Source organism: Macaca fascicularis, chromosome 6 (genome assembly GCF_037993035.2).
Source record: "Macaca fascicularis isolate 582-1 chromosome 6, T2T-MFA8v1.1".
NCBI classification, from domain to species: Eukaryota; Metazoa; Chordata; class Mammalia; order Primates; family Cercopithecidae; genus Macaca; species Macaca fascicularis.
The window spans coordinates 177,031,423-177,055,938 of NC_088380.1; the positions used below are offsets into that span (position 1 = coordinate 177,031,423).

Consider the following 24,516-nt stretch of genomic DNA (forward strand, 5'->3'; position numbering starts at 1 on the left):
CCGACCCCAAGGCTAAAAACAGTAGGGCACCATTGCTGTCTCTAGGCCTGAAGGGGGCACAGGGAGAAAGCAGTTCCCAGAAGACGTAACGAGAGGAAATTGGAGGGCTGTTCCACAGGAGCCACAGCCATCAGCAGGGAGGGAGTAGGAGTAACACATGCGACCAAACGTTAGAGATGTCATTCTTCCCCCAGGTTGCCCACCAGATGCTGCACTTCCAGTGTGGATTTCTCTGCATACACAGCTTGACAAAGCCAGGTTAGGGAGACGAGATGGCCCAGTTCAAACTAGAAGTGGTTGAAGATTTCACTGTCATTTCACATTAAACGGGCACTCTTCAAGTGCAGTTGCTTTTGCAGATACCCCTGGGACTTGGCTGAATGAAAAGGGGCGATTTGCATACCAGAACAGCTAAGCACAAATGAATTCTCTTCCATCTTCCTTGTCAGGCTGCAGGGAGTTATGCTCTAGACCTGGAGAAATGGCCCTGGGCAAGCCATTTAATATTTTCAGGCCTCAGTTTCCTCATGTGTAAAAAGAGAGCATGAGGCTTAGTGATTTCTAGGTACCAAATCATGCTGCGTAGAGGAAGAAGCACTTTGAAGCAGGGGGAGGTGAGTTCAAATCCTCTATACCACAGCTGGCTGGCCAACCCTGGGAACACCACATCTCTGGGTCTTAGCTCCCCTACCTACCAATGTAAGTGATAATGTCTATCCAGACCAATCACAGCATTTAGACAATGCATGTTAAATCCCTTGTATTTTGTGCAGAGTCAGATCTCCACACATGTGTATCCATTTGCTGCAGGGCAATGTAACATAAAGGTCAAGAGAACAGGCTCTGAGTGAAGTACACGTCATGGGCTTGAAACCAACCGCCTCTACCACTTTCTAGTCAGGGACCTTGGGCAAGTCACTTAATATCTCTAAGCCCCCACTGCTTCATCTATAAGACCAAGGGAAAATGCTGCCTGAACCCATAAGGTTGTTGCCAGAATCAAATTAAATAATACATATTGAGCACTTAGAACATCTTCCTTTAGTTACGATATTCTGCAGCTGTAATATAACATTACAAGGAGCTTTCCAGAATGTTCTCTGATTTTTTTAGTACTTATAATGCAACAAAGTTACCCGGGGTTGGTTAAATATGGTGTTACCAGAATTTTCACTATAATGGCATTGCACCCAGGAGCCCCTAGCCTAACCTTGCTTTGCCCTGGGTGGCCGGCATCCAAGATGGCAGACTGACAGCGGCTGAGGAAGAGCACCGGAAGGAAAGATCTGTGCAATCAAAGGCGTACTGACCCCAACTCTCCGCCTCCCAATATATTGCCTTAACTGCTTTTTTAGCCCCCTAGTGTGACTTGGTGTGAAGCACAAGCAATTCAAGTGATTAAGAAGGGAGTTGCTAATTTAAATGAATAGCTTTGGCAAAATGAGCTCCCCCGAAGAGCTCTGAGGGAGATAATGGTGCCTTGTATTTGGAGACTAGAGACAGGATGATTGTTTATGGCGCTCTAGGGCCAAGCATTGCTATAGCAACAAATGACTTAGCAACTGTACTGAACACACTGTTTCTTTGAAAGAGTTTACATAATAGGGATTACTCGAGTTCTTTCTGGGAAGGATAACATAAGTACTTTTTTCTCCCTTTTCTTAAACCTAAGAACATTTGGAGGAAAAATCCTTTTTCAAAAGCTGTACAACAAAAGGGGAAAAATGACTGAAGGTTTTGAACTAAAATGTTAGCAGTTACATTCCTTGAGTGGAGAGATTACCGGTAATGTTTCTGTTTTTCTTTTTGAGTGCTTTTCTGAGTCTTCCGTGATGGTTTTGGTTTTGTAACTAGGAGAAATTTCCATTAAAAGAAACAAATTGACCAGCCTGGGCAACATGGGAAAGTTTCCTCCCTATACAAATTTTAAAACTAAAAAAACTAGCTGGGCATGGTGGTGCGCACCTGTGGTCCCAGTTACTTGGAAGGCTGAGGCACTTGAACCCAGGAGGTTGAGACTTCAGTGGGCTGTGATGACACCACTGACAGAGTGAGACCCCGTCGCAGAATATGTAATAATAACAATAATAATAATAATAATAAATTAACTATGATAAAATATAAGCCTGGAAATGTGAAGAGGGTGCTTGTGACCCAATAAGGATGGGGCTTGGCCTTGGTGGAGGAATGGCCCATGGGGAATTTGCAATACTGTGGTGGGCTCCTGGCGTTTGCTGGTTTTGTGCTGGCTTTGACTATGGGAAAGCACCCCAAAGGTTAATGAGTGGCATGGCCAGTTGGCACCTGGCTGATGTGAGAATTTGAATCCTGCTGCCCTTGGGATGGGGGAAGGGAGGGAGTCCCACCACTGCCCACTCTCCCATTTCACCACCACTTGACCCTGTAGCACCTATGGAGCAACTTGGGAAATCAACATCCTGTTAGTTTGTGTCAAGTGGGTCTAGGATAATGGAAAAGAACAGGCAGCAGTTAACGGAAGACATGAGGGTTTGTCCAGGGAGCTCATGGCTTTGGAAGAAAATAAGAGTTGAGAGACAGCCAGGATCTTTACCTTTACGTTGTGAATTTGATAATTCATGAAGATCTTAAGATGCATTTCTCTAAAATGCTTTTTCTAGTGATTAATGTAATTGTTTTGTGGTTGGGAATTGAGGGAGCAAAGGAATTTCAGGGGGGAAATAATCTGAGCAAAACTTTCAGCCTGTATTTCTTGAGTTCCTTCCACATACAATGCATTCATTTGAAGGAATTAATTCACAGTTGTGCAATCATAATATGACAAACTATGTTCATAAACAACATAATACATATAATGGTTAAAAACCACAGGCTTGGGATCAGACTTGCCTCTGAATCCAGTACTGCAATAGCCAGCTGTGTGATCTTCAGCCACTTACTCAAGCTTATAGAAATAGGCAGTGCAGCTGGGATTTGAAACCATGCATCTATTATCCCAGAGGCCTGGATCCTTAAGTCAAACAGTTTCGGAATGGAAAGATTTGTGGCTTTCTGAGGTGTCCACAGTCTCCTCTGCTCCATCTGTGTGATCTGTCTTGCACCAGCTGCAGTTCTGGCAGGGGAGTGTTCTGCCTGCAGCCTCGTGCACCTGAGAACCTAGGCTTAGGGACACTTTGTGTATTTAGGCTCTCCCACCTGTCTCAATTTCTATTTTTGTCAGAGCCATGAATTAAGCTGGAAACAGATCCAATTTATTAGTTCCATTCCTGCTCCATGATTGTGCCCAGAGGCTTTTAGACACACACTGTAAATCACAAAGAATAATAATAATAATAAAGAGCTCTCTGTTGAAAGCTGCCTTAAGGGACATCTGTCAGCTTGTTGAGGACCCCCAGAGAGCCAACTTTCTCTTTCCTCATTCTAGAATAAACCACAAGAAGAGGAGTCAGTAAGTGAGGGGAACTTTAAGGTCAAGTGGAGACAAATTCCCAGCCCCATCCACTTTCTTGGCTAGCCATAAAAATTCTTATCCTTCTTTTCTACAAAAACAGATAATTCATATATTAATGTGCCAAGCCCTTTGCACAGATCAAATGCAATCCTCCCAACAGCCCTATTAACTAAATACAGCTACTCAAATTATCCTCATTTTATGCATGAGGACCCTGAAGAGTTACAGAGGATAAGTAACTCTAGGATGCACAGCTCATTAATTGAGGAGCTAGGATTTAGATCCAGAGCCTCATGATTCTAAAACCAGTTTTCTTTGTTTTGTTTTATTTTTTGCCACACTAGGCTTCTAGAAACTTCCAGTTCCTTCTTAAAAGTCCTTTTTGGGCATTCCAGCCAAAAATCCCAAAACCGTGGTCTGGGTACAAGAGAGAATTAGGCCAGTGAGAAAAATTTAAACACACCCTGCCCTCTAAATGTCTGTCTTCTTTAGGAGACTGGTGAAAGTTTCTCAGTCACTCAGTAAATAATCTCACTGTGAACCAGGCACTGAACTAAGCACTTGCAGAACAGAGGCAAACTAGACCCAACTGCAGGCCTCAACAAGCTCAGTCTAGTGGGAGAGACAGATTGGAAAACAAACATGGCAGACCTTTCAGGTTAGTCTCAAGAATGGAGGGGATAGATGAAAAGATGCAGGGAGAAGAGTTTCTAAGCAAATGTCCTATGCAACCCTAGAAACAATACAGAGGAGTAGAAGGCTATGAAAGGAAAATAAGATCTCAGGATCCCCAAATACAAAGTGCCAAAGGGAAAGGGTTCATCCTGGAATCTGTGTCATGAACAAAACAAAAAACAAAAACAAAAAGACAAACACAAAAAGACCTGCCTTTGCTTGTGTTCCTAAACTGATAGCTACAGATAGAAGGTTGCGTGTCTCCACAGGAGGCCTTCCTCTCCCTGACAATGTAAATTAACAGCTTATCTTCCTGGGTATGGGACAGGAGGAGACTAGAAATTGTCCCCACTCCCCACCCCAAGACAAATGTGCATTTGACCGCTTCCTCTACTTCATGTTTACTTTATCTTATGTAAAGTGTAGATTTGCTGAGCATGAGACAAACATGTAATTGACTATTCCCTCTACCTCCTCCTTTTCACTACAACATGTGGAATGTGACCATACCTCCCTCTATTTTTTCTTTCCCCTTTCTCATCCTATCCACTTTCTCCTTTAAATATCAAAGCCCTCAGAATTCTCTTCGGAAGCAATAGGGCCGCAGATCCGACTGTGGCTTGTGTCTCTTTTTCCCCATTGTGTCCTCAGCCTTGGCAAAATAAACCTCTGAAGTATTGAGAACTGATTGAGATCTGTCTCAGATATTTTTTGGCTTATAAGGCATAAAGTCCAGTCATTTCCCAGCTGAATAATCTGAAATCCAACCCTGAGCCTTTCTGAGTCTCAATTTTCTTAGGCATACAATGGGAATATGAATTGTTTCCAAGGCTCTCACAATTAAATGAGATCATATAGGCCATGCTTAGCATCCCATTCTTCCATCACGAGGTGTCACCCATCACGGAGTCCATGCTGATTCTACTTTTAAACATTTCTCTAATGTCATTTCTATCTCTTCTGCCAACATGTTAAACAAGGCCCCATCATCTTCCCCATGGATGACTGCAGTACACTCCCAACTGGACTTCTCGTATCTATTCTTTCCTCCCGTCCAATCTATTCTCTGTTGTGAAGCCAGGGTCACCTTTTTAAACCTGAATTATGAGCATATCACCCACTACCATTCCCATTCGTCACCTGCTTAATACCCTTCAGTGGCTTCCTACAGGCATCAGGAGAGAGAACATAACCCTCTACACAGCCCCCGGGGTTGTGCCCTAGGGTGGTTGGCACCTGCTCCTTCTCCAGCCTCATCTCACCTTGGGCTCCCCCTCACTCCCTCTCCAGCCTCATCTTGCCCTGGGCTCCCCATTGCTCCCTGCACCCCTGCCTTGATGACATTCTTTCAAGCTCTCCCATCTGCCAGGATGCCTCCTGACACGAGGGCCTGAAACACACTGTTCCCTCTGCCTATCATGTCTTTCCTTCTCATCTCAGCCCAAATGTTCCCTTTCCAGGGAAGCCCTCCCTGAAATCTGCCCCAGCCGTGTCACTGTCCCCACTGGGACATCCTTCCTTCCTTGATAGCGTCTAATTGAATCGTCACTTAATATGCATTTGTGTGATGTGTGGATTCCAGGCTGTCTCCTTCACCAGACCATGAACTCCACAACTCACCACTACATGCCTCAAACTTAGCATGGTGTCTGATACACAAGAGATGCTCAAGAAAGGTTTGTTGTATAAATATTAAATGCATGGCACTTGGGAAGTTTATAAAATTGCGACTTCTTTTTCCCTTGTCTAGGGCTTCTTATACATGAAAGTTTAAAAAAAAAATGTTTTTGTTTGGTGGTTGTTTTAATGAAACAGACGATTTGTCAAAGTCTCCAACAGTGCAGATCCCTAGGATTTTCCTTTCTGCAAAAGATGGTCAGCAGAGGGCCCCATAGGAGCAATTACTGAAGTCAGGTCAGAGGAAACAGCAGCTGCTGAAAGCCGATCCTGTGCCCAAATCTCTGTCAGTCCTTGAGCAGCTTGGAGAGAACATCACCACCACGGAACCCTGGCCCACTATGTCCAAAAACCATTCGATCTGGCCACAAGAAACAGGAGTTCATAAGGCAGGGGATCAGAGCCCTGCATAGACTGTTTTAATGCAAATCCCTGCTTGCTTCTTGAGTTGTCAGTTTCACACTTAAGAATTTGTAGTCAAGAGCTCGCACAGTTGGGTAGAATCAGGCATGAGCGTTAGGGGAGATTTGCTTTCTTTGGGGGCCACTTTTCGTTTTCCAGTCAGTAGTTTTATTTCCATTTTAATTTTCTGAGCATCTGCCCCCCAGCAACAGCCTGTGGTTTGGAATTCATGGCTCTGTTGTGTGTTTACGCACTATGCTTGCTTGTAATTGACAAATTTAAATTCTGGTCATATTTCATTTATTACCCAGACCCAGGGAAAAATCCTAGGCGAAAACCTAATTACAGCAAAAGTGCCACAAGGTAATTGCTGTGAAGGAACTCCTGCAGCAGCAGGGCTGAATATTTCATCCACCCATAAAATGATTATGCTGACAAGATTCTGAAAAATAATAAAATCTGTTTAATAAAAAAGAAGCAAAATATCAGTGTTTTTACACACAAAGTATTAAAACATCCTTCATTTTGGACAGATCCTAAGTCATTTGGTTTTTTATTCAAATGATGATCCACAGCCGAGATAGTTCTTTTATCAGAAACCAGGGTTGGGTAATCCCTCCCACATGGGGCTGTGTGGAAGCTTCCAGGCCTGCAATGGCCTTCTGGAACAGTACTGAGTCGGCTTGCCACTGCTCTATTGGATCGCTGGTCTGTGCCACAGAATCAGAAAGCAGACGGGATGAAAGGAGAATGCCTTTAGTTTGGACTGCTGTCACTGCCCCACATTCTCCCTGGCCACCATGGGGGTTGTCTGTCCTTCTCTCAGAGGACCTAGAAGGCATGCAGGTGCGACTTCTGCCCTCAGAGCTTTGTTGAGTCCATCAGGGTGTCTGGGGGTAATTTGCATCTGGGTGTCTCCAACTGTCCAGGATACCACTATAGCAGGGCCCATTGCATTCATTCAGCTACTGAACAAGGATGCATGGAGCACTTACCATGTGCCAGGAATTGTGTTAGGCACAGTGAACTAGACCCTTGGTTCCTGCCTTTGACAGGAACTATATTATAGGGAAAAAGCCAGGTCAAAACCAAAACCAAAAAGTAAACAGAAACATAAATAAAGCATAACAAATTATATCAAGTATTGCATGGAAACACAGAAGGGGCTGGGAGAGAGGATGGGGCGATATCAGAGTAAGGCCTCTCTGAACCCTAAAGCAAAACAAGGAGCCATCATGGCAGGCTCAGAAGGAAACAGATGCCAAACAACTGCTGGCCTGTGCCAGGCCTGAGAGGAGAGTGAGGGGAAGGCAGTCTGGAGCTGTAGGGCCTTACGAACCAGGGTCAGGAGTGCGGTGTTTATTCTATTACTGGAAACCCCTGGGAGGCTTTAAAGCAGGGAAAAGACACAATTCCATTTACATTTTAAAAAGCTTCCCACTGAAGGCTGAAGCATGGAGAGTGGCTCTTAGGGACAAGGGTGGTAGGTGGTGGGAGCAGACAGGAAGGATGTTATTGCAACCCAGGGCAGGACCAGGGCAGTAGGAGTAGAGGCAGGAGTAGAGAGGGTTTTTGAGTATGGAAATTGACACACAAAAACATAAATATTTTACAAATCATAGAACATCTCAGATCTTAGAGCTAGATTTTCCATTATGATGGCAAGTGAAACTAGAGACCAAAAAATAAAATAAAGTAAAATACGGTCAGGTGTGGTGGCTCATGCCTGTAATCCCAGCACTTTGGGAGGCCGAGGCAGGTGAATCACTTGAGGTCAGGAGTTTGAGACCAGCCTGGCCAACATGGTGAAACCCTGTCTCTACTAAAAAAAAAAAAAAACTCAGGCGGACATGGTGGCGCATACCCGTAATGCCAGCTACTCCGGAGGCTGAGGCAGGAGAATTGCTTGAACACAGGCGGCTGAGGTTGCAGTGAGCCGAGGTTGCACCACTGCACTCCAGCCTGGGCAACAGAGCGAGACTCTGTCTTAAATAAATAAATAAATAAATAAATAAATAAATAAATAAAATTACTAGGAAATAGAAGAAATAAAGACCTTAATTAGAAAGAACTTGAAACTGGGATGCCCATCTCCTTCTTCTCACTTTAGAGAATATAGACATTGAGTCTTCATATTCTGCTGGGCTGGGGTGGGGGGTGTTCTATCCCAAACATTTTTTCCTAATTAAGCGGTTCTTATTGATGACTGAAAATTATATAAATACTTATGGAAAAAAAAACCCCACTTGAATTCTGGCATCAGTAACTAAAATACATTTCAATCACGGTCCCATTGTTTGAGACTTGTGTAAGATGCCCAGTGAAACTGCCAGCCAGTGTTCCTCAAACATGATCCAAAGACCTCCTAGGTTAACATAGAAGGAGTTGGGAGGGCAAGGGATTAAAAATGCAGATTCAGGGAGCCTCACCTTAGATTCACTAAAGCTGAGTCTTTGAGGTGGGCCCCAGAATCTGCATTTTCACAAGCTCCCTAAGTTGTGTGCTGCAGAGTCTGAAAAGCTCTGCTTTAAAGTGATTGATGCATCATGCTGAGAAATGACCTGAGAAGTTAAAATATAGAGAAGGAGATGGGGTTAAAATTATGACTAGGCTAAATAAATAATCACAAAGAAATAAAATCACCCTCAAATCTCATTATCATTAATGTTAACAATCATTGTAAACATTTTGGTAGATACGCTTCCAGATTTGCTTTTATGCACATATGCATTCTTTTTTTCATAACAAAACGTGAGTACACCCTTATATTCTATAGGAATTGACTTCATGAACACAATATGTCTTTTGATAAAGATGCTCATTCTTCATTGCCTGGATGCTGATGAGGGCACAGTGTGGGGGTGTGGGGCAATGCCCAGAGGGAAATGACATCCACCAGGATCTATGTCTTTAATAATCGGAGGAGGTATTATGGGGGAATGGATGCCTGACATGAGAGAATTAGAAACATATTTTATTTTGGAACAGACAGGTATTCTCTGATTGGTGGATCTCTGGAAATTAACACAAATTGTATCATAAATATGCCTTGCCAGATGAAGGCATCTTCTAGGAAGCCAAGCACAAAGAGTTTTCAGACAAAAAGGCATAGCAAGCAACTGTCAAAACACAGTGCCATGTTGAATACTCTCAGCTTCCTTCCATCTGCTGTCTCAAAACCTAGCTTCTCTCTTGCATTCCAGGGACACTGACAGAGGAGGAGAGCCAGATTCCGGCACAGTAAGTGTATCTGTTTTATTACTTTGGACATCATGGTGGAAAACTTCAACATTCTCTTGGCTTTTGTATCTACTGAATCTACAAAATTTCACACTGTTTGCTTTTCTTTCTTCAGAACTGAAGTGTTTGGGGTAGAGAGTTGCCAAATTTAGCAAATAAAAATACAGGATTTCCCATTAAATTTGAATCTTAGATCAACATCGAATATATTTTGAGTATAAGTGGGGGCCATATAACATTCAGGACATACTTATACTAAAAAAGTGTCTGTTGTTTCTCTGAAACTCAAATTTAACTGGGTGTTCTATATTATATCTCATGACCCTGTTCAGAGGGAAATATTGATACAGAACTGTAATTTCTTAATTAGAAGTGAAAACGCTCCAGTTAACCTAGGAGCGATGTGGATGCTCATTAATGATATCCTTTTGTGTTTCAGAAGTGTTTCTCCTAAAGAAAAAGAAAATGGATAATATAGAAAAAGAAAATGGATAATAAGAAAATGGATAATATAACATCAGCTACTCAAAGAAGACAGTGGACAAGGACTCCAGCTTTTAGTTCACACCAGGGTAGCAGAAGTCAGCGTGCTTCTTGCTTTCCTTAAGTGATTGACTTTGGGAAACACAATAGTTGTTCAGATACACAGGAATCTGCTTAAACTTTCAAATGCTGGTCATGCTCCCCAGGTAACGATCCAACGCGTGCTTATGTTGCTGCCTCCCAAATTAGTGCACACAGGGGTTGTATACAAAGTCAGGTTCAGAAGGGGGTTGATGCTCCAGCAGGGAGCCAGTCCCTAGACACAGAGGCCAGCATTCTTAATTGATAATGAACAGACAGGAGGAAAATGGGAACCCTGAGATCTAGTGGAAGAAGTGAGATAATTTACTCTATTTGTTTTCCTGGAAATGTAGACTTTATGTCAAGAATCTGTAATAAAATTAGCCAAGGTGCACACATGCAACTGCATAAAATGCTTGATCACCTTGCTGGTCTGCAGCACCTTTTTCTCTTTATGGGGGCACTTACCAGTTTTTAAATCCTTTTGTTTGATTAACATTAGAATCAACAACTGCAACCTGTGTTGGGTTCCAGTATAGTGTTGTATTTGCAAACTTATTAAGGAAGATAGATTTTTTTTTTAGGACCTTAGCTGTAACAGTCTCTAGCCCTGAGTAGCAAACCATGCTTTTAAGCTTTCATTTTATTAGGGGGGAAAAAAACCCCAAAGAGACAAAATCTATAGTTATTTAAGGAGAGAAAACACTGCAATAAGTAGTCATCACTGCTCCAAGACAGTTTTATAGAGAGAAATACATTATTAAATCTGTCTTTTTCTGAGTTTTTAATCTCTTTTTATTCCCCTTAGAACTCTTATTTAAAAGGAACACAAAGTTGATTTTTATTTGTGAATAACTAATGGCTTAATGATGATATATTCCAAATAGCAGTAGTTTGCATGTATTCATAAGAAGCAGTCAGCATTTTGGATGGATCCAAGACCTTCAGATTCTGCCAAAAAAAATCCTGTGGATTCTAATTCACAGGTAGTAGAGCTATGATAGCTCCTGCAAACACTCAATGAACCCAAAAATGAGTTCAGTGTGCTTGGGACAAGGGGATGCTCCATCCTGCCAACCCTAGTGCCCATCACTTGATTGTTAGGATTCTCAGTCTTAATGCTATCTCCACCCACCTACTTCTCCTAAACACCTTATTTTCTCCTGCAGTTATCCACAGGGAGTTTCTAAAAGTGAAGAAGTTTTTACTTCTTCATCATCAAACAAAAAAGATCAGGCTGCAGAAAACACTGTATCTGGCTGCAAGCATATATACATGATTTAAAATATGCCTTATTTTCACTGTCTTTATTTTTCCAATGACTTTATGAGTTTTGTTCGTTTGTTTGTTTTAAGATGGAGTCTCACTCTGTCGCCTGGGCTAGAGTGCAGTGGCGCGATCTCGGCTCGCTGCAACCTCCGCCTCCCGGGTTCAAGCGATTCTCCTGCCTCAGCCTCCCGAGTAGCTGGGATTACAGGCTGCTGCCACTACACTCAGCTAATTTTTTGTATTTTTAGTAGAGATGAGGTTTCACCATGTTGGCTAGGCTGGTCTCGAACTCCTGACCTCGTGATTCACCCGCCTCAGCCTCCCAAAGTGCTGGGATTACAGGCGTGAGCCACCGTGCCTCGCCTGACTTTGTGTTTTATTCTATTTAACATTAGTGATATAAATATTTTTAAGTAGATTTAAATTTTAAAAATAAGTAGATTTAAAATATGAAGGTAATAATATAGCTTCGTATTTTATGAAGCTGGTTATTATTAAAAACTTCTTCACTTTTAGAAACTCCCTGTAGATAACCACAGGAGAAAATAAGGTGTTTAGGAGAAGGTAATAATAATATGAGTGCCATAAGCACAGAATCTTAACAGTGACCCAGCAGTGAGTACAATTTAGGAACTACTGGTTTAGCCCATCCCTCTCATAAGAAAACAGATGAGGAAACGGAGACTCAGAATAAGGAAGATGTTCTTTTCTAAGATCATACAACTGGTTATCATTAAGCTCTGTTCTCCTCTGTCCCTCCTCATCTAGGTAATTGCATTCGACAACAAATTCTGCAGTGTTAAAGTGAAGGAAATTGGATATAAAATACCCAACAATTGTGATGTGGGCTTTCAGGAAGGTGATGGTTCCAGAGGCTGGTGTGTACTATAGGGGAGGCATAGACACAGCGAACACTTGTCGTATAGCACCTTGTGCTGAAGGCCTAAGCTCCTCAATTTCTCAGAGCACGAAGAAAAATCTTTGGGCCTGCCTCAAAGGTTGCAGTGGCAGAGATTTCCTCTGGAGTCAAGCAAAAGACGGCTTGAATCCCAGCTTCTCGGCTTAGCAAAAAACCACCTTCCATCTCTTTATTCATGCTACTCTTTACTATTATCATTCCTATAAAATGTTATAGGAATAATAATAGCTAACAGTTCTGGGCGCTTGTTATCTGCCAAGCACCTCTGATGCATTATCTAACTTAACCCTCAAACTAATACTGGAAGGCAGTTATTATCGTTCCACACGATAGGTGAGGACATCTGCACTCTGAATGGTTAATCGCTTATCTGCATTTATACAACTAAGCAGGTGACAGAATAGGATTCAAACCCAAGCGGCTTTATTCCAGAGTCCGCACTTAACGCTACCGCTATCTTGTGCAACTTAAATGGAGATAAGGGTTGCAAAGGCCTGGCACATAGCGGGCAGGGAATGTCAGTGTTTTTTCCGCCCAAGTGGCAGCGCGAGTCCGTTGTAACCCGGTATCCAGAACCTTCTCCGTAGGGGCCTTGCCTGGGACTACAACTCCCAGGATGCCGCAGGCGGAGAAGCTGGCCAATCAGGGGGCGCCTCTTCGCCTTCCCAGTCGACTCCCTGCTCCTGTCAGAACCTCGGTGACGGTTGGCTGGGTGGGTAGTGACAGCTGCTCTGTCTTGAAGGATCCGGATCTGGTTTGGGAGGGTGAAGACCGCTGAAATTTCCAGGCTGCCCGAGGCTCTATCTTCCACCACCCAACGGGTGGGCAGTGGGCCAGGCTGGCCTCGGGGCCTCACACCCCGCGAGGCAGTGGGCCAGGCTGGCCTCGGAGCCTCTCCCTGGGTGTCGGTTGGGCGGAGAAGGGGGCTGCTGGCTGGGTGGGCCGGGCGGCTGGTGTCTCTCCCCAGGCCAGAGTCACTCTGAGGCCATTTTACATTGCCCTAATCCTGTCCACTTGGCAAGAAACTTAGCAAGCCCCTAAGGTTCATTCCAAATCCTGTGTGGGAGGGCGAGGACTGTGGAAACTTCCAGGTGCCTCAGACTCCATCTTTGGCCGTTGAGCGGGTGGTTGGGCTGCTCACGGCCCCAAAGATCTGGGGGGTCTTCATGGGCGGTTGGGTCGCTGAGGGCCCCAAAGATCTGGGGCTCCTCCCGGGTGTCGGTTGGGCCAAGGGGGAGGCTGGGCTTTCGGAGTAGAACCTGCGGTGCTAACGATGACTCCGCAGGGCTGAGGGCCTGGGCGGCGTCCTGTGGCCCGGAGATGGCGCTTTAGTGGTATCAGGCCTTGAGTCGGGGCATCCTGGCTTCTGACCCCCCATTCCTTCGGCGCCTACAGCCTGGTCTCCGCTTCCCCACTCTCGGTGGATTGCTGTTGGGGCTGCCTCTCCTTTCTAGGTAGTGGCCTGGCCGAGCTCCCTGGGGAGGGCTTGGCCCAACCCTGTCCTGCCTCCAGTCGAGTCCCAGCCACATGCTGCTGTGCCCTCACCCCAGCCACCTGCTGGGCACTCGAGGGCCTTGGAGAACCGGACCCCAGAGCGGAGAGAGGCCGCTGTCTTGGGCTCTAAAACCATTTAGTTTCTACTTTATTCTTTTTAGAAAACTTTTCCCTCGTTTTTGAAGTTCTTTAATTCCATCACTCCACCCCATGTTAAAATACCATCTTTTTGCTTCCAACTTGACTCTTGGTTTGGCATGCCCAGGGAAGATAACTGACATCCCGGAGAATAGGGTCTTGGGGGTAGATGCAAAGCACATTTTACTAATGTCTGGGAAACAAAATTAGTTCTTTTACAGTGGCTCTGAAATGAGAGAAATTGGAGAAATTCTCCCTGCTCAGGAAAAGGTAGAGGCAAGAACTGACTTAAAGGTTAGTTTGTTTTCATTATTTTGGAGAAGCGGGTTGACCCACAAATGCCTACCTTTCACACTGCTGGAGTTGTGTATGGTAATTGAGATCAAGTTTTTCAAGTCATTTTGAGAGACTGAACAGCTTAAGACTAGTTTCTAGTCTTAAGAAACTACCTCTCTGTATGTTTGTATCTGACACGATTGGTTATATGCAGGTACTGTATAACATAGTAATGCATTGATTTATACATTTCGGTTAACCAAAATCACAATGTCTGTTACCCTAACTCCCAAAACCAAACTAGCCATTTGCCACCCTCTTTGTGGATTATAATTGAGTTACCCTCTTAACGAATTATAATCAAATTCTTTTTGAGTTTCAATGTGTACTTAAATCATATGTGAGCCCTGTTATTCAAAAGTAAGTTAGAAAAAGACATGGACTTACATAAACAAAATTAGAGAAGATCTTAACACAAATGCTAAATTGTAAGGTAGTTTATAAGGGCTGAGACTTTCTCAAAAGTGGACATATTTATTTCTATTATAAGCCCTCTCTTGTGGATATGGTTTGATTGAGGAATCCTACGAATTCCAGTTGGAGTTTTCAGTTGGAAAAATATTACATAACATTGATGCCTTTTGATGTTAGATTTCTACCATTTATAAAGAGTTGTTTCATAATTATTTCTGAAATAATGGATTTATAGAAATACTGAAAATGTAAATATTTTAAAAGTACACATAAATACTGATATATACATTGTTTCTGTTTTTCTTTTAAAATCAGATGGGTAAGAAGAGTGCTACTGATCATAAGCTAAATGTGGACAAAGTAATTAAAAATATTAACACAATTTCTTTGGAGTTGAAGAAGATAAAAGGTAAGTATTGAATCACTAAAATGTTTGCATGTCATTGTTATAAAATAAATGGTAGAGCCAATTTATGTTTCTGCTGGGGTATAAATAAATTTTGCCCACTAATTAGGATTTCTCTATTTCTTAAGAAATGTTTTCAGTGTAAGTGAACTAGATCTCTAAAGATGAATTATGTTCGACTTTGGAGTTAGCAGACCTGAATTCCCATCCCTGACACTAACAAGCTTATCAGGTTGTCTAACCTCTGTAAATTTTACATCCCTTCCTTCCCTTCAACACACCATTATAAGACTATGTCACATTCAGCAAAATTCATTGTCTTTATGAATTCTTACTAAGCCCCTAAGGTTCATCCCAAATTAAAAATATAAATTAGATTCTGTGACTTAAAGCTTCTTCATTTTAAACAGATTCATATACTAGGATTAGACCTTATAGGTCATGATGTTTAGTCGCTCACCTCACAGACATATTCTGTTATTTTATCCCAAGAAAACTTCTGTGATTGAATATTTCTTTTTTTTTTTTTTGAGATGGAATCTCGCTCAGGCTGCAGTAGAGTGGCACCATCTCAGCTCACTGCAAGCTCTGCCTTCCGGGTTCACGCCATTCTCCTGCCTCAGCCTCCTGAGTAGCTGGGACTACAGGCGCCCGCCACCACACCCAGCTAATTTTTTGTATTTTTAGTAGAGGCGGGGTTTCACCGTGTTAGCCAGGATGGTCTCGATCTCCTGACCTGGTGATCCGCCTGCCTCAGCCTCCGAAAGTGCTGGGATTATAGGCGTGAGCCACCGCACCCGGCCGTGATTGAGTATTTCTAGGTGTTATCTATCCCTGACCAAACATTTCTTATTCTGGGGAACTTCCTGTCTCACTAGTCAATCCATTCCATTTTAAACAATTCCTTCTCACGGGCTAGCTGAAATCTGTTCTCCTATTGCTTTCACCTGAGAGTCCTGTTTCTAACCATGAAAACTACACTGAATATGTAGTTATTCTTTTTAAAACAACTCTTGGGTATTTAAAGATAGCTTGTGTCGGTTATGAGGCCTACATCTGTATATAACAAAAAACTAACCTGACTTATACAATAAGGAAAAACAAGAAGATCCAAGGTAGCCCAGCCCTAAAGTTAATTAAGAGGTTTAAAGATTTTGTCAGGGACCAGGCTCTTTCCATCTTTCTGCTCTGTCATGTTCACTCTCTTTATCACTCCTCATGGTCATTACCTTCAGAGGTGGTGATATATAGACAGTCTCTTTTTATAAGTCTTTTCCCAGATCCCTCCAGCACATTTCCCTTTCATTGGCCAGATTTGCATCATATGCTGATGCTTACAGCAGCCACAGCTAAGGGGACTGGGATTGCCAAGACCAGTTTGGACCAGTCAGAACTTACTACAGGAGCTGGGGAAAGGAACACCTCAAACGAAATCAAGCTGTGACACCAAGAAGAAGAGGGCGTGGCCGTTAGTTAGGCACCAAATAGTGAGTGCCTATTATGCTTTTTCCATGTATTCTCCCTAGGACAGCATTCCCTGGACTTTGATCTGAGAACCCTGCTGTTTCAAGAGATGTTAATAGATGGTGTACAGTAGAACAGAGTCCATGTTCTTATGGCCAAATAAGTTTGGGAAGTGCTTTATGCTATGTATTTCACAAATTTGCAGTGCATATTAAGAAATCTGACTACCTTTAATTCATCATTTCTCAAAACCAGCCTCAAATGTCAATCTGCAGAAAACCCTCACTGACTCACCATTGTCCTTAGGATAAAGTCTAAACATCTTAGAATGGACTATATGACCTGCTCAGATCAGGCCCCTCTTTTCCTCTCTAGTCTCTCACTCTGTTCTTCCTGCATGTTCTGTGCTCTAGCCATACTGAACTATTTGCATATCCACAAGTGCTTTTCTGTATCTGCTTCAACACATACTTGTCCTTCTGAAATCCCATTGCTATACCCCATCTTCAACACACCAGGTAGTAGGTAGTACCTGGTACTAGTAGACTAGACTACTAGTAGCTAGTACTAGTAGTCAAGGTCACTTACATTGGAAAACTTTTTTTGAGCCAGCATGTTATCCTTTCTGCCCTTTGCTATCACCCGTTATACTATTTTATAATTGCATATTTCCTTACTTTTCTTATCCCTGCTCAACTGTAAGCTCCTTACAGGTATTTCTAGTACTTAACACCGTGGCTCGATTGATTAGATTCTTGAAAAATGTTTATTAAATGAATAAATAGTTTTGGATGCTTGAACTCATTTAAAACAGTTAAGCTTTAGATTCCCCCCAAACTCTAATTGTTCTAGTTTGGAGAATAATCTTTCCTGAAATAAAATGTAATAACTATGAGAGATGTTTTCTTGAGACATTGTATGGTAGGTCAGGCAGTTAGGCTCTGAGGGACCTGTAGAGCTACACTAGGAAGGTAGACTTCTGGTAAATGTAGAGGATTAAATGAACACTGTGCACCCTCACTTCATCCCCTAAATAATAATGTCAGCAGCCAACACTTACAGCATTTACCGTAATCCAGGACTCTTCTAAGAACTCTGCATAAATGAACTGTCTTCATAATAATCGTATAAGGTAGGAACTGTTGCCATTGGCATTTACAGATGTGTAAATAGAGAGATTTAACTTTTTCAAGGTCAAGCAACTAGTCAGTGGTAGACCTGAGATTTAAATTTAACTGATTTTTAAAGAGACAAAAATCCACAAGTAAAGAGATTCCAATAAGAGATAACAAAACAAAAGGCAAATGGAGAAGCAAATAGACAAGTCTGAACCCCAAAGTCCGAAAATCTGAACCCTAAGCTGGCTGGGTAAAGCCAAAAATAGCCCCTACGACTCAATTCACGGTGGCACCAGAATCTTCTGGAAGTAGGGGTGAAGTTTGAATAATAACAGGAGGACTAGTTAAATATATAAGAATTGTAGATCCCTGAGGTCTCTTCTGCCCTCTGCATAGCTGGGCAGCTATCCCTTCACTGTGATAAAAGACTTGAGGTTAAAACAAGGATATCTACCCTGGAGTCACTAGTCATAGGTTGAGGGAAAGTACTATACTGTAAAGAAGGATATTGAAACAAAGTTTACATACCAAATTACAAGACTCCCAGGATTTTTTTTTCTTCATTGGGCTACCAAAATACTGGCAGCCAGATTTATACCCTCCAAGTAGATTTTTCTCTCAGGAATCTGACCAGTCCAAGGTAAAAGATCTAAAGATACTAATAGCAGAGGTTCTCCCAACAAAATAACGCAGCCAGATCAATGCCATATTATTGAGTACCACAGGTGCAGAACTTACAATTGTCTTTTTAGTGTCACAGTCTTAAATATGGGCAACTAAGACACAACAGATATTTGAGAAGCACATCTTATATGAAAAGCAGAGAAAAAATCAACAGATTCAATGAGGAAGAAACAGAAATAATGAGGGGAGATGAAAACTTCAAGAAATTATTAATATTCAGAGAGAAGAGAAGATACTGTATCCATGAAAAAGGAACCAGATACTATAAAAAATATTCAGAGAACAAGAAGGAGCTCTTGGAAATTAAAAGTGTGACTGTAGAAATGAAAAACTTGATAGGTTGAAAGGTAAAATGAAGAAATTCCTCTGGAGTGTAAACAAAACAGAGATGGAAAGTGTTGATGATGGGGAGGAGAAGGATTAGATAAGTGAAGGAAGTCCAACATCCAACAAATAAGAGTGTTAGAAAGAGAGAACATAGACAATGAATGACGGGCAATTCATTAAAGAAATAGAGAAAATTTTCCAGGGCTGAAGGGCATGAGTTTCTACAATGAAAGAATGCACCACAGTGGATGAAAATAAGCTCATACCAAGGCAGAGTGTTGTGAAATTTCAGTCTACTGAGAGAACAAAAAGATCTGTAAAGCTTCTGAAAACAAAACAATCATTTGAAAGTTCTCATATGACTCCAGCTTCACTGGAACCTAGAAAGCAATGCAGCAGTGCCTTTGGAAATCTGAAAAAATATGATTTCCAATCTAGATTTCCATAGTGAGTCAACCTTCTAATTAAGGATTAGTGTAGAGAAATTTTCAGACATATAATTTTATTCCGATAGTTACTGAGCCTATGTGTCACCAAACAAGGGAACAGATCAAAAAGAGACACAGGAATTTGGGGGAAAGGGCACTCCACAGAATGGAGGGATAAAAGGAGTCTCAAGGATATTGGTGAAGGGAGTTCCCAAGATACCAACTGTACAGCAGTGCTAATAAGCAATCAGTTCATATTGGAGCGAATCAGAAGGCTCCAGGAGAGGAGAGACGTTTAACAATAGCATAGCTAAGGTGTTGAATAACCCAAGAGCAAATTTACTCAATTGGGGGACATTTCTGATAATGCAGCAATATTATTTCTGATATTGCAGCAATGAAAAAACACATTAACTCTGGTGGGTTGCGTGCAGGAAGGAAAAATGTCATATGACAAGACTCAGCTGTGAAGAGTATTTGTATAATTAACATTTAAACATTAGATAATTGAGCTAAGTAAAAATTTTTCCTGAAGTATATTGGGAGAGAAGAGGGTGTGTGAAAGAGCTGTCTCTTAATCTTCTGTGTCAGAGGCAGGTAACACTGAAAATTAAAAAAAAAAAAAATCGCAAAAAATTTAGAGATACGGAGGTAAACACCATCGCACCACTCCCCCCAATAACAGTACTCAAAACAGACACACTGAAATGACCAAAGCAACAGAAGCAAAATGAGCTTAAAAACAAAACAAAACAAAACAAAACAAAAAAACTGAAATTGGTTGCCTCTGGGAGATTGCAACTGCAATTTTTTGTAACGTGCCTTAGACTTATCTGATTCTTGGTACTATATGCATGTATGACATAGGTAAAAATAAGTTAAAACCATATAAATCAAATTTGTATAAATCAAGTTGCAGTTTAGTAATATAGCTGAGAAGTTGGGCTAAAGAGCACACTTTTAGTAAGTTTTTATGTCATGCTTATTTTCTAATACATAAATCTTATTTTAAGTCAGAATGAGACACACTTAAATTGTGGTTTTATCACTAATCACTTGGGAAAAACTAAATTAGGAACTAGGAAGAAATAGCTACTTAAAGCAATAGTAGTTTTTTTAATGACATATGTGCTACAATATAATATCTCCTGTTTTGTTTTACAGAGCTCTCCCAGTTATTGCTTTGTGACCTTATCCTACATTTTAATCATCCCATCAAGACTGAGAACTTAACAGAAGCAGAAAGAAAACAACCCCCTCTTTGAAGAGTCTAAAATATCAGATATATCCCTTGTTTCTAACAGTTTTTCTGCTGATTTCTTATTTGTTACGAGTTTCTGTTTTTATTGTTGAAGTAACAAATACTTGGGAGAGTTGAGTTTACTAATTTGTATGTGTATAATTTAAAACAAAATAAAAATAATGTTGTAAACAAGCAGTTCATGTTCTTGAAGGCTGTTTAATGTTTTGAAGAATGGCTTAACTTACTTCAGTAATGGCAAGCGTATGACATAGGAAATTGGCCATGGGTCACTGCTTATCCTTTAGCTTATGCTTGATTTTGGCTCAGGTTGAAAGAGAGCTACTAAATTATTAATTGATGGTATGAGTTCATATTAGTCAGAACTCTCCTGGTAGTGAACGCCAAGCACAATTCAACCAGCTGAAGCATTATATTGAGTCATGTGACTTGGAAGCCCATGGTTGGAATAGATTTCAGGGATCCCACTAATTTGTTTATCCTTTTACTGTGTTTTTGTGTGTTGGCTTCATTCTCTTCTATTGTAGACTGGTTCTTCCAGATAATTGATAAATGGGAATAGTTGCAGGGCAGCAGGCAGCTCCAAGTGTACAGCATTGCCTTTTGGGGACCCCAGATAAAAGAGAGATCTTGGCCGGGCGCAGCGGCTCATGCCTGTAATCCCAGTGCTTTGGGAGGCCGAGGTGGGTGGATCACAAGGTCAGGGGTTCAAGACCAGCCTGATGAGCATGGTGAAACCCCATCTTTACTAAAAATACAAAAATTAGCTGGGCGTGGTGGCAGGCTCCTGTAGTCCCAGCTACTCAAGAGGCTGAGGCAGGAAAATTGCTTGAACCCGGGAGGCGGAGGTTGCAGTGAGCCGAGATCATGCCACTGCACTCCAGCCTGGGTGACAGAGCGAGACTCCGTCTCAAAAAAAAAAAAAAAAAAGAAGAGAGATCTTGTCTCAGGCTTCATGTTTAACATTCCAGAGAGTGACCCTGACTGACCCAGCTTTAGTAAGCTATTTATCACTGAGCAGAGTTCTGAGCACCTGTGATTGATGCACCTGGGGTCATATACAGGCCTGTGGCCAAAAGAGGCAAGGCCTGGCAAAAAGGAGTTGCCAGTGCTTGAACAGAGAGAGAATGCTAGTCATGAAAACATTAGCTTCCCAATACTGATTTCAGTCATAGCCGTGGAACAGAACATCTTAATCCTAATGGCCCTTTCCACTAAGAGACTTAAAATGAGCTTTGGTTTGTTTTATAAACATGATTCACTACCAAATAGTCGCTTTGAAATCGATCAGGTCCTTCATTTTAGATATTTTTGAATCGTAAGGATAGAATACGGTGAAGCAAGACAAGTTGAGCTTACTCGATACTAGAACCTGTGGTGTATGCTATCCTTATTACCTTGTACCTAGCTCACTTGTTTACCACAGAAGAGACACTAAGTAAACACTTGCTGAATAGCCTATTGTATAGACATGTAAATGAATGCAGAGTTTTCAGCCTTAGAACTCCCAAGTTTTGGACCCTAACTGAGAACTTCTGGTTATTAAGGATGAGATTTTGTGAAACATCATTTTTACCAGTTAAAAGTCTCTACATTCCGCATACTCCTTATCTTAACATATCATCAGTTTTAAAATGGTGACTTCTTAGATTCCTTCCAATACCCCTTTTATTAGCTCATGAAAATGAAGATGCAAGATACTCTTTTCCATTTCGAAAACTTGCAGATTAAGCAGAGATACCAAAAATTGTTGCTAATAAAAGTTGTGCAATAACAACCAAGGTCCCAAAGGGAAAAACTTGAAGAACAACTGATTGTCACTATTTGACTGAATACCAGTTTTTTAATCTGGCTGAATGCCTATATTTTTTGTTAAGTGAGATTAGTAAACTGAAGGAAAGAGTTTAGTTACTTCAAAGCACTTATACAACCTGTTTGGGAAGGATGAGGAGAAGGGACTTTATGGCAGAGCTGTCAGGGGGATAACAAGAGATAGAAGAGCCATATCTAATAAGAAAGTCTGATCAAATTTATCTAAAGTGTTGCTCCCTCATCCTCCCAGGGAGCCTTTGGTAAAATCTATGTCCCTGGACAATGCTTTTGGGGTTGAGAGAAGGTTGGTGGGGAGGTGTAATGGTTAGTGTGGGTGTGGAGATGTGAAGAAACGGCAATTTAACCCCAGATGTATTTATTAAACATAGACCCACGATACACCAAAGTCTTATCCCTAAATTTAAAATGTTTTGGTATTTGTAGTTTAAATTTTCTTTAAGACGAAAATATAACAGTATGGACTAAAAGTCAATAAAGTTGTTTTAGGAAACCAAAAAAGTAAAGCAAAAGACTATTTTAATCCCAGAAGTTATCTCAACATGCATTTATCTTTTCATAAAAAAATTACATAAAAATCCCCCCAGGAAAAAAATACCAAATAAGTAAGAGTGAAATTATATTTTTGAAGCCTCTTAAATTATTGCTGCTGAGAAAATGAGGTTTAGTAATTTTCAAATTACATGTATAAAACTAATAAATGCCTCTGACTGACAGAGGTTTGGCTGTAAGAAAATCAGTTTTATGTGATACCAATAACTATTACTGTTTCAGTGTTTTAAAACTTGCCCCAAATTGTTTTTGTAGCTGTGTAAACTATTGTATTTTGAAATGGGCATTAAAAAAACTTTTAAAAAATGAATTATTACAGTGCACTACTAGACTTCAAGTGTGAACATGACTTATGCACTTTACAAACATTGAAGAAGAATAAATAAATTATGGGATATTTGACAGTCTTCATTTCAAACACTGTTTTTAAAGGGAAGGCTAAAACCCTTGTGTTCATGGGGAGGGGTTCAGTTCAGTCCTAAGTGTTTGTCCGTTGGCCAAGGCTGGTTGATCTCGTGCTGGCAGCAGAGGCAGGAGGAGGGCTCGCTCGCTCGGCTCTAACTTGCTATGGGTGCCCTGCCGCATGCGTTAATGTGCACTGGTATCTGGAACCTCGGTTTTTCCCATCAATGAGCAGAAGTGGCATTTTCCTGAAGTAGCCAATAATATCTGACACAGACAGGAAGTCCTGGAAGAGCCAAGATAGGGGGATGAGTCAACATTGGAATGAAAAGCAGGAACTTCACCTTCAGTTTTTTAGCCGCATAATATATCCTGCCTCTTCAAGTGATGAGGATTGTGGGAAAAAATGTAAATGTGGCAATTAGTTTAATGATTTCTGCTATAGAACTTTGAAGAAAAATTTCCCATAAACATCCAGCAAACCATAGATAAAAGATCAAATACGGGCCAGGTGCGGTGATTCACGCTGGTAATCCCAGCACTTTGGGAGGCCACGGCAGGTGGATCACCTGCGGTCAGGAGTTTGAGACAAGCCTGACCAACATGGTGAAACCCTGTCTCTACTAGAAAACACAAAAGTATTAGCTGGGCTTGCTGGCGTGCGCCTGTAATCCCAGCTGCTTGGGAGGCTGAGGCAGGAGAATTGCTTGAACCTGGGAGGCGGAGGTTGCAGTGAGCCAAAATTGCACCACTGCAGCACTCCAGGCTGGGTGACAAGAAGGAAACTTCATCTCAAAAAAAAAAAAAGATAAAATATGTGCACGTGTGTGTGTGTGTGTGTGTGTGTGTATTTATATATATATATATGTAATTTGAAACGCATATATTTTAACTTCATATGAAGGGGTCATGTACATAGTCACAATTACAATATTCTTGCCTCAGGTTGCTCTGTTTTTGGTTTTGGTTTCAGTTTCTGTATCTCTGTTTCACCCCCAGTCGTTAATAGTGTTAGGAAGTATAAGGACTCAGGAGGTCAGACACAGTTCATGGTGTCTAGAGGTGGGATATGCAGCATGGCACGGGGGTTCCTTCCTGATCTCTCTGCTGTGTCCTCACTGCCACCTTCACACTCATAAGGGCTCAGCAGGCAAGTCTTTGCAGCCATAGCCTGGATCGCCCCAGCCTTGATTGCTTGCTAGAGAGGGAAAAGCCTAATTCATTTTTCTAGACATGGGTCACAACTCACCTAGGAACCCTAACAGGATAATGCACTTCCTTGAAGACTAATCTGCTAGGTGCCTGCCTCCATGGGAGCTGCAATGAGTGGTTGGCCTGAACTTGTGTGTTTCCACACTGTACCAAGATACATCTTGAAGGGCAAATACCTCTGCTTCTATAGGGTCTGTGCAGCTCTATCCACTGCCAACCAGTGATTCAAACATTTGACCACAAGTATGCATTTTGTTTTCTATTCATTATCATT

At 41.7% G+C, this 24,516-nt stretch overlaps 2 protein-coding genes across 3 annotated transcripts in view; one reads left to right on the top strand and one right to left on the bottom strand.

Moving 5' to 3' along the window:
• The first annotated feature begins 12,843 nt into the window (after positions 1 to 12,843).
• On the top strand, positions 12,844 to 20,423 carry C6H5orf58 (chromosome 6 C5orf58 homolog). Its single transcript, XM_045394501.3, is given in 5 exon segments — positions 12,844 to 12,888; positions 14,019 to 14,102; positions 14,874 to 14,967; positions 20,150 to 20,232; positions 20,234 to 20,423. Coding segments are annotated over 4 exon segments (345 nt in total). The 5' UTR covers positions 12,844 to 12,888; positions 14,019 to 14,039; the 3' UTR covers positions 20,339 to 20,423.
• A 2,155-nt stretch (positions 20,424 to 22,578) lies between these two features.
• The window catches only part of LCP2 (lymphocyte cytosolic protein 2), a 50,992-nt gene continuing 49,054 nt past the window's right edge, over positions 22,579 to 24,516 (bottom strand). For both annotated transcript variants that reach the window (XM_073994718.1, XM_005558492.4), the window contains one exon: positions 22,579 to 23,316. In XM_073994718.1, coding sequence (XP_073850819.1) covers positions 23,194 to 23,316 — 123 coding nt within the window. In that variant the 3' untranslated portion in view covers positions 22,579 to 23,193. The remainder of the gene's footprint in view (positions 23,317 to 24,516) is intronic.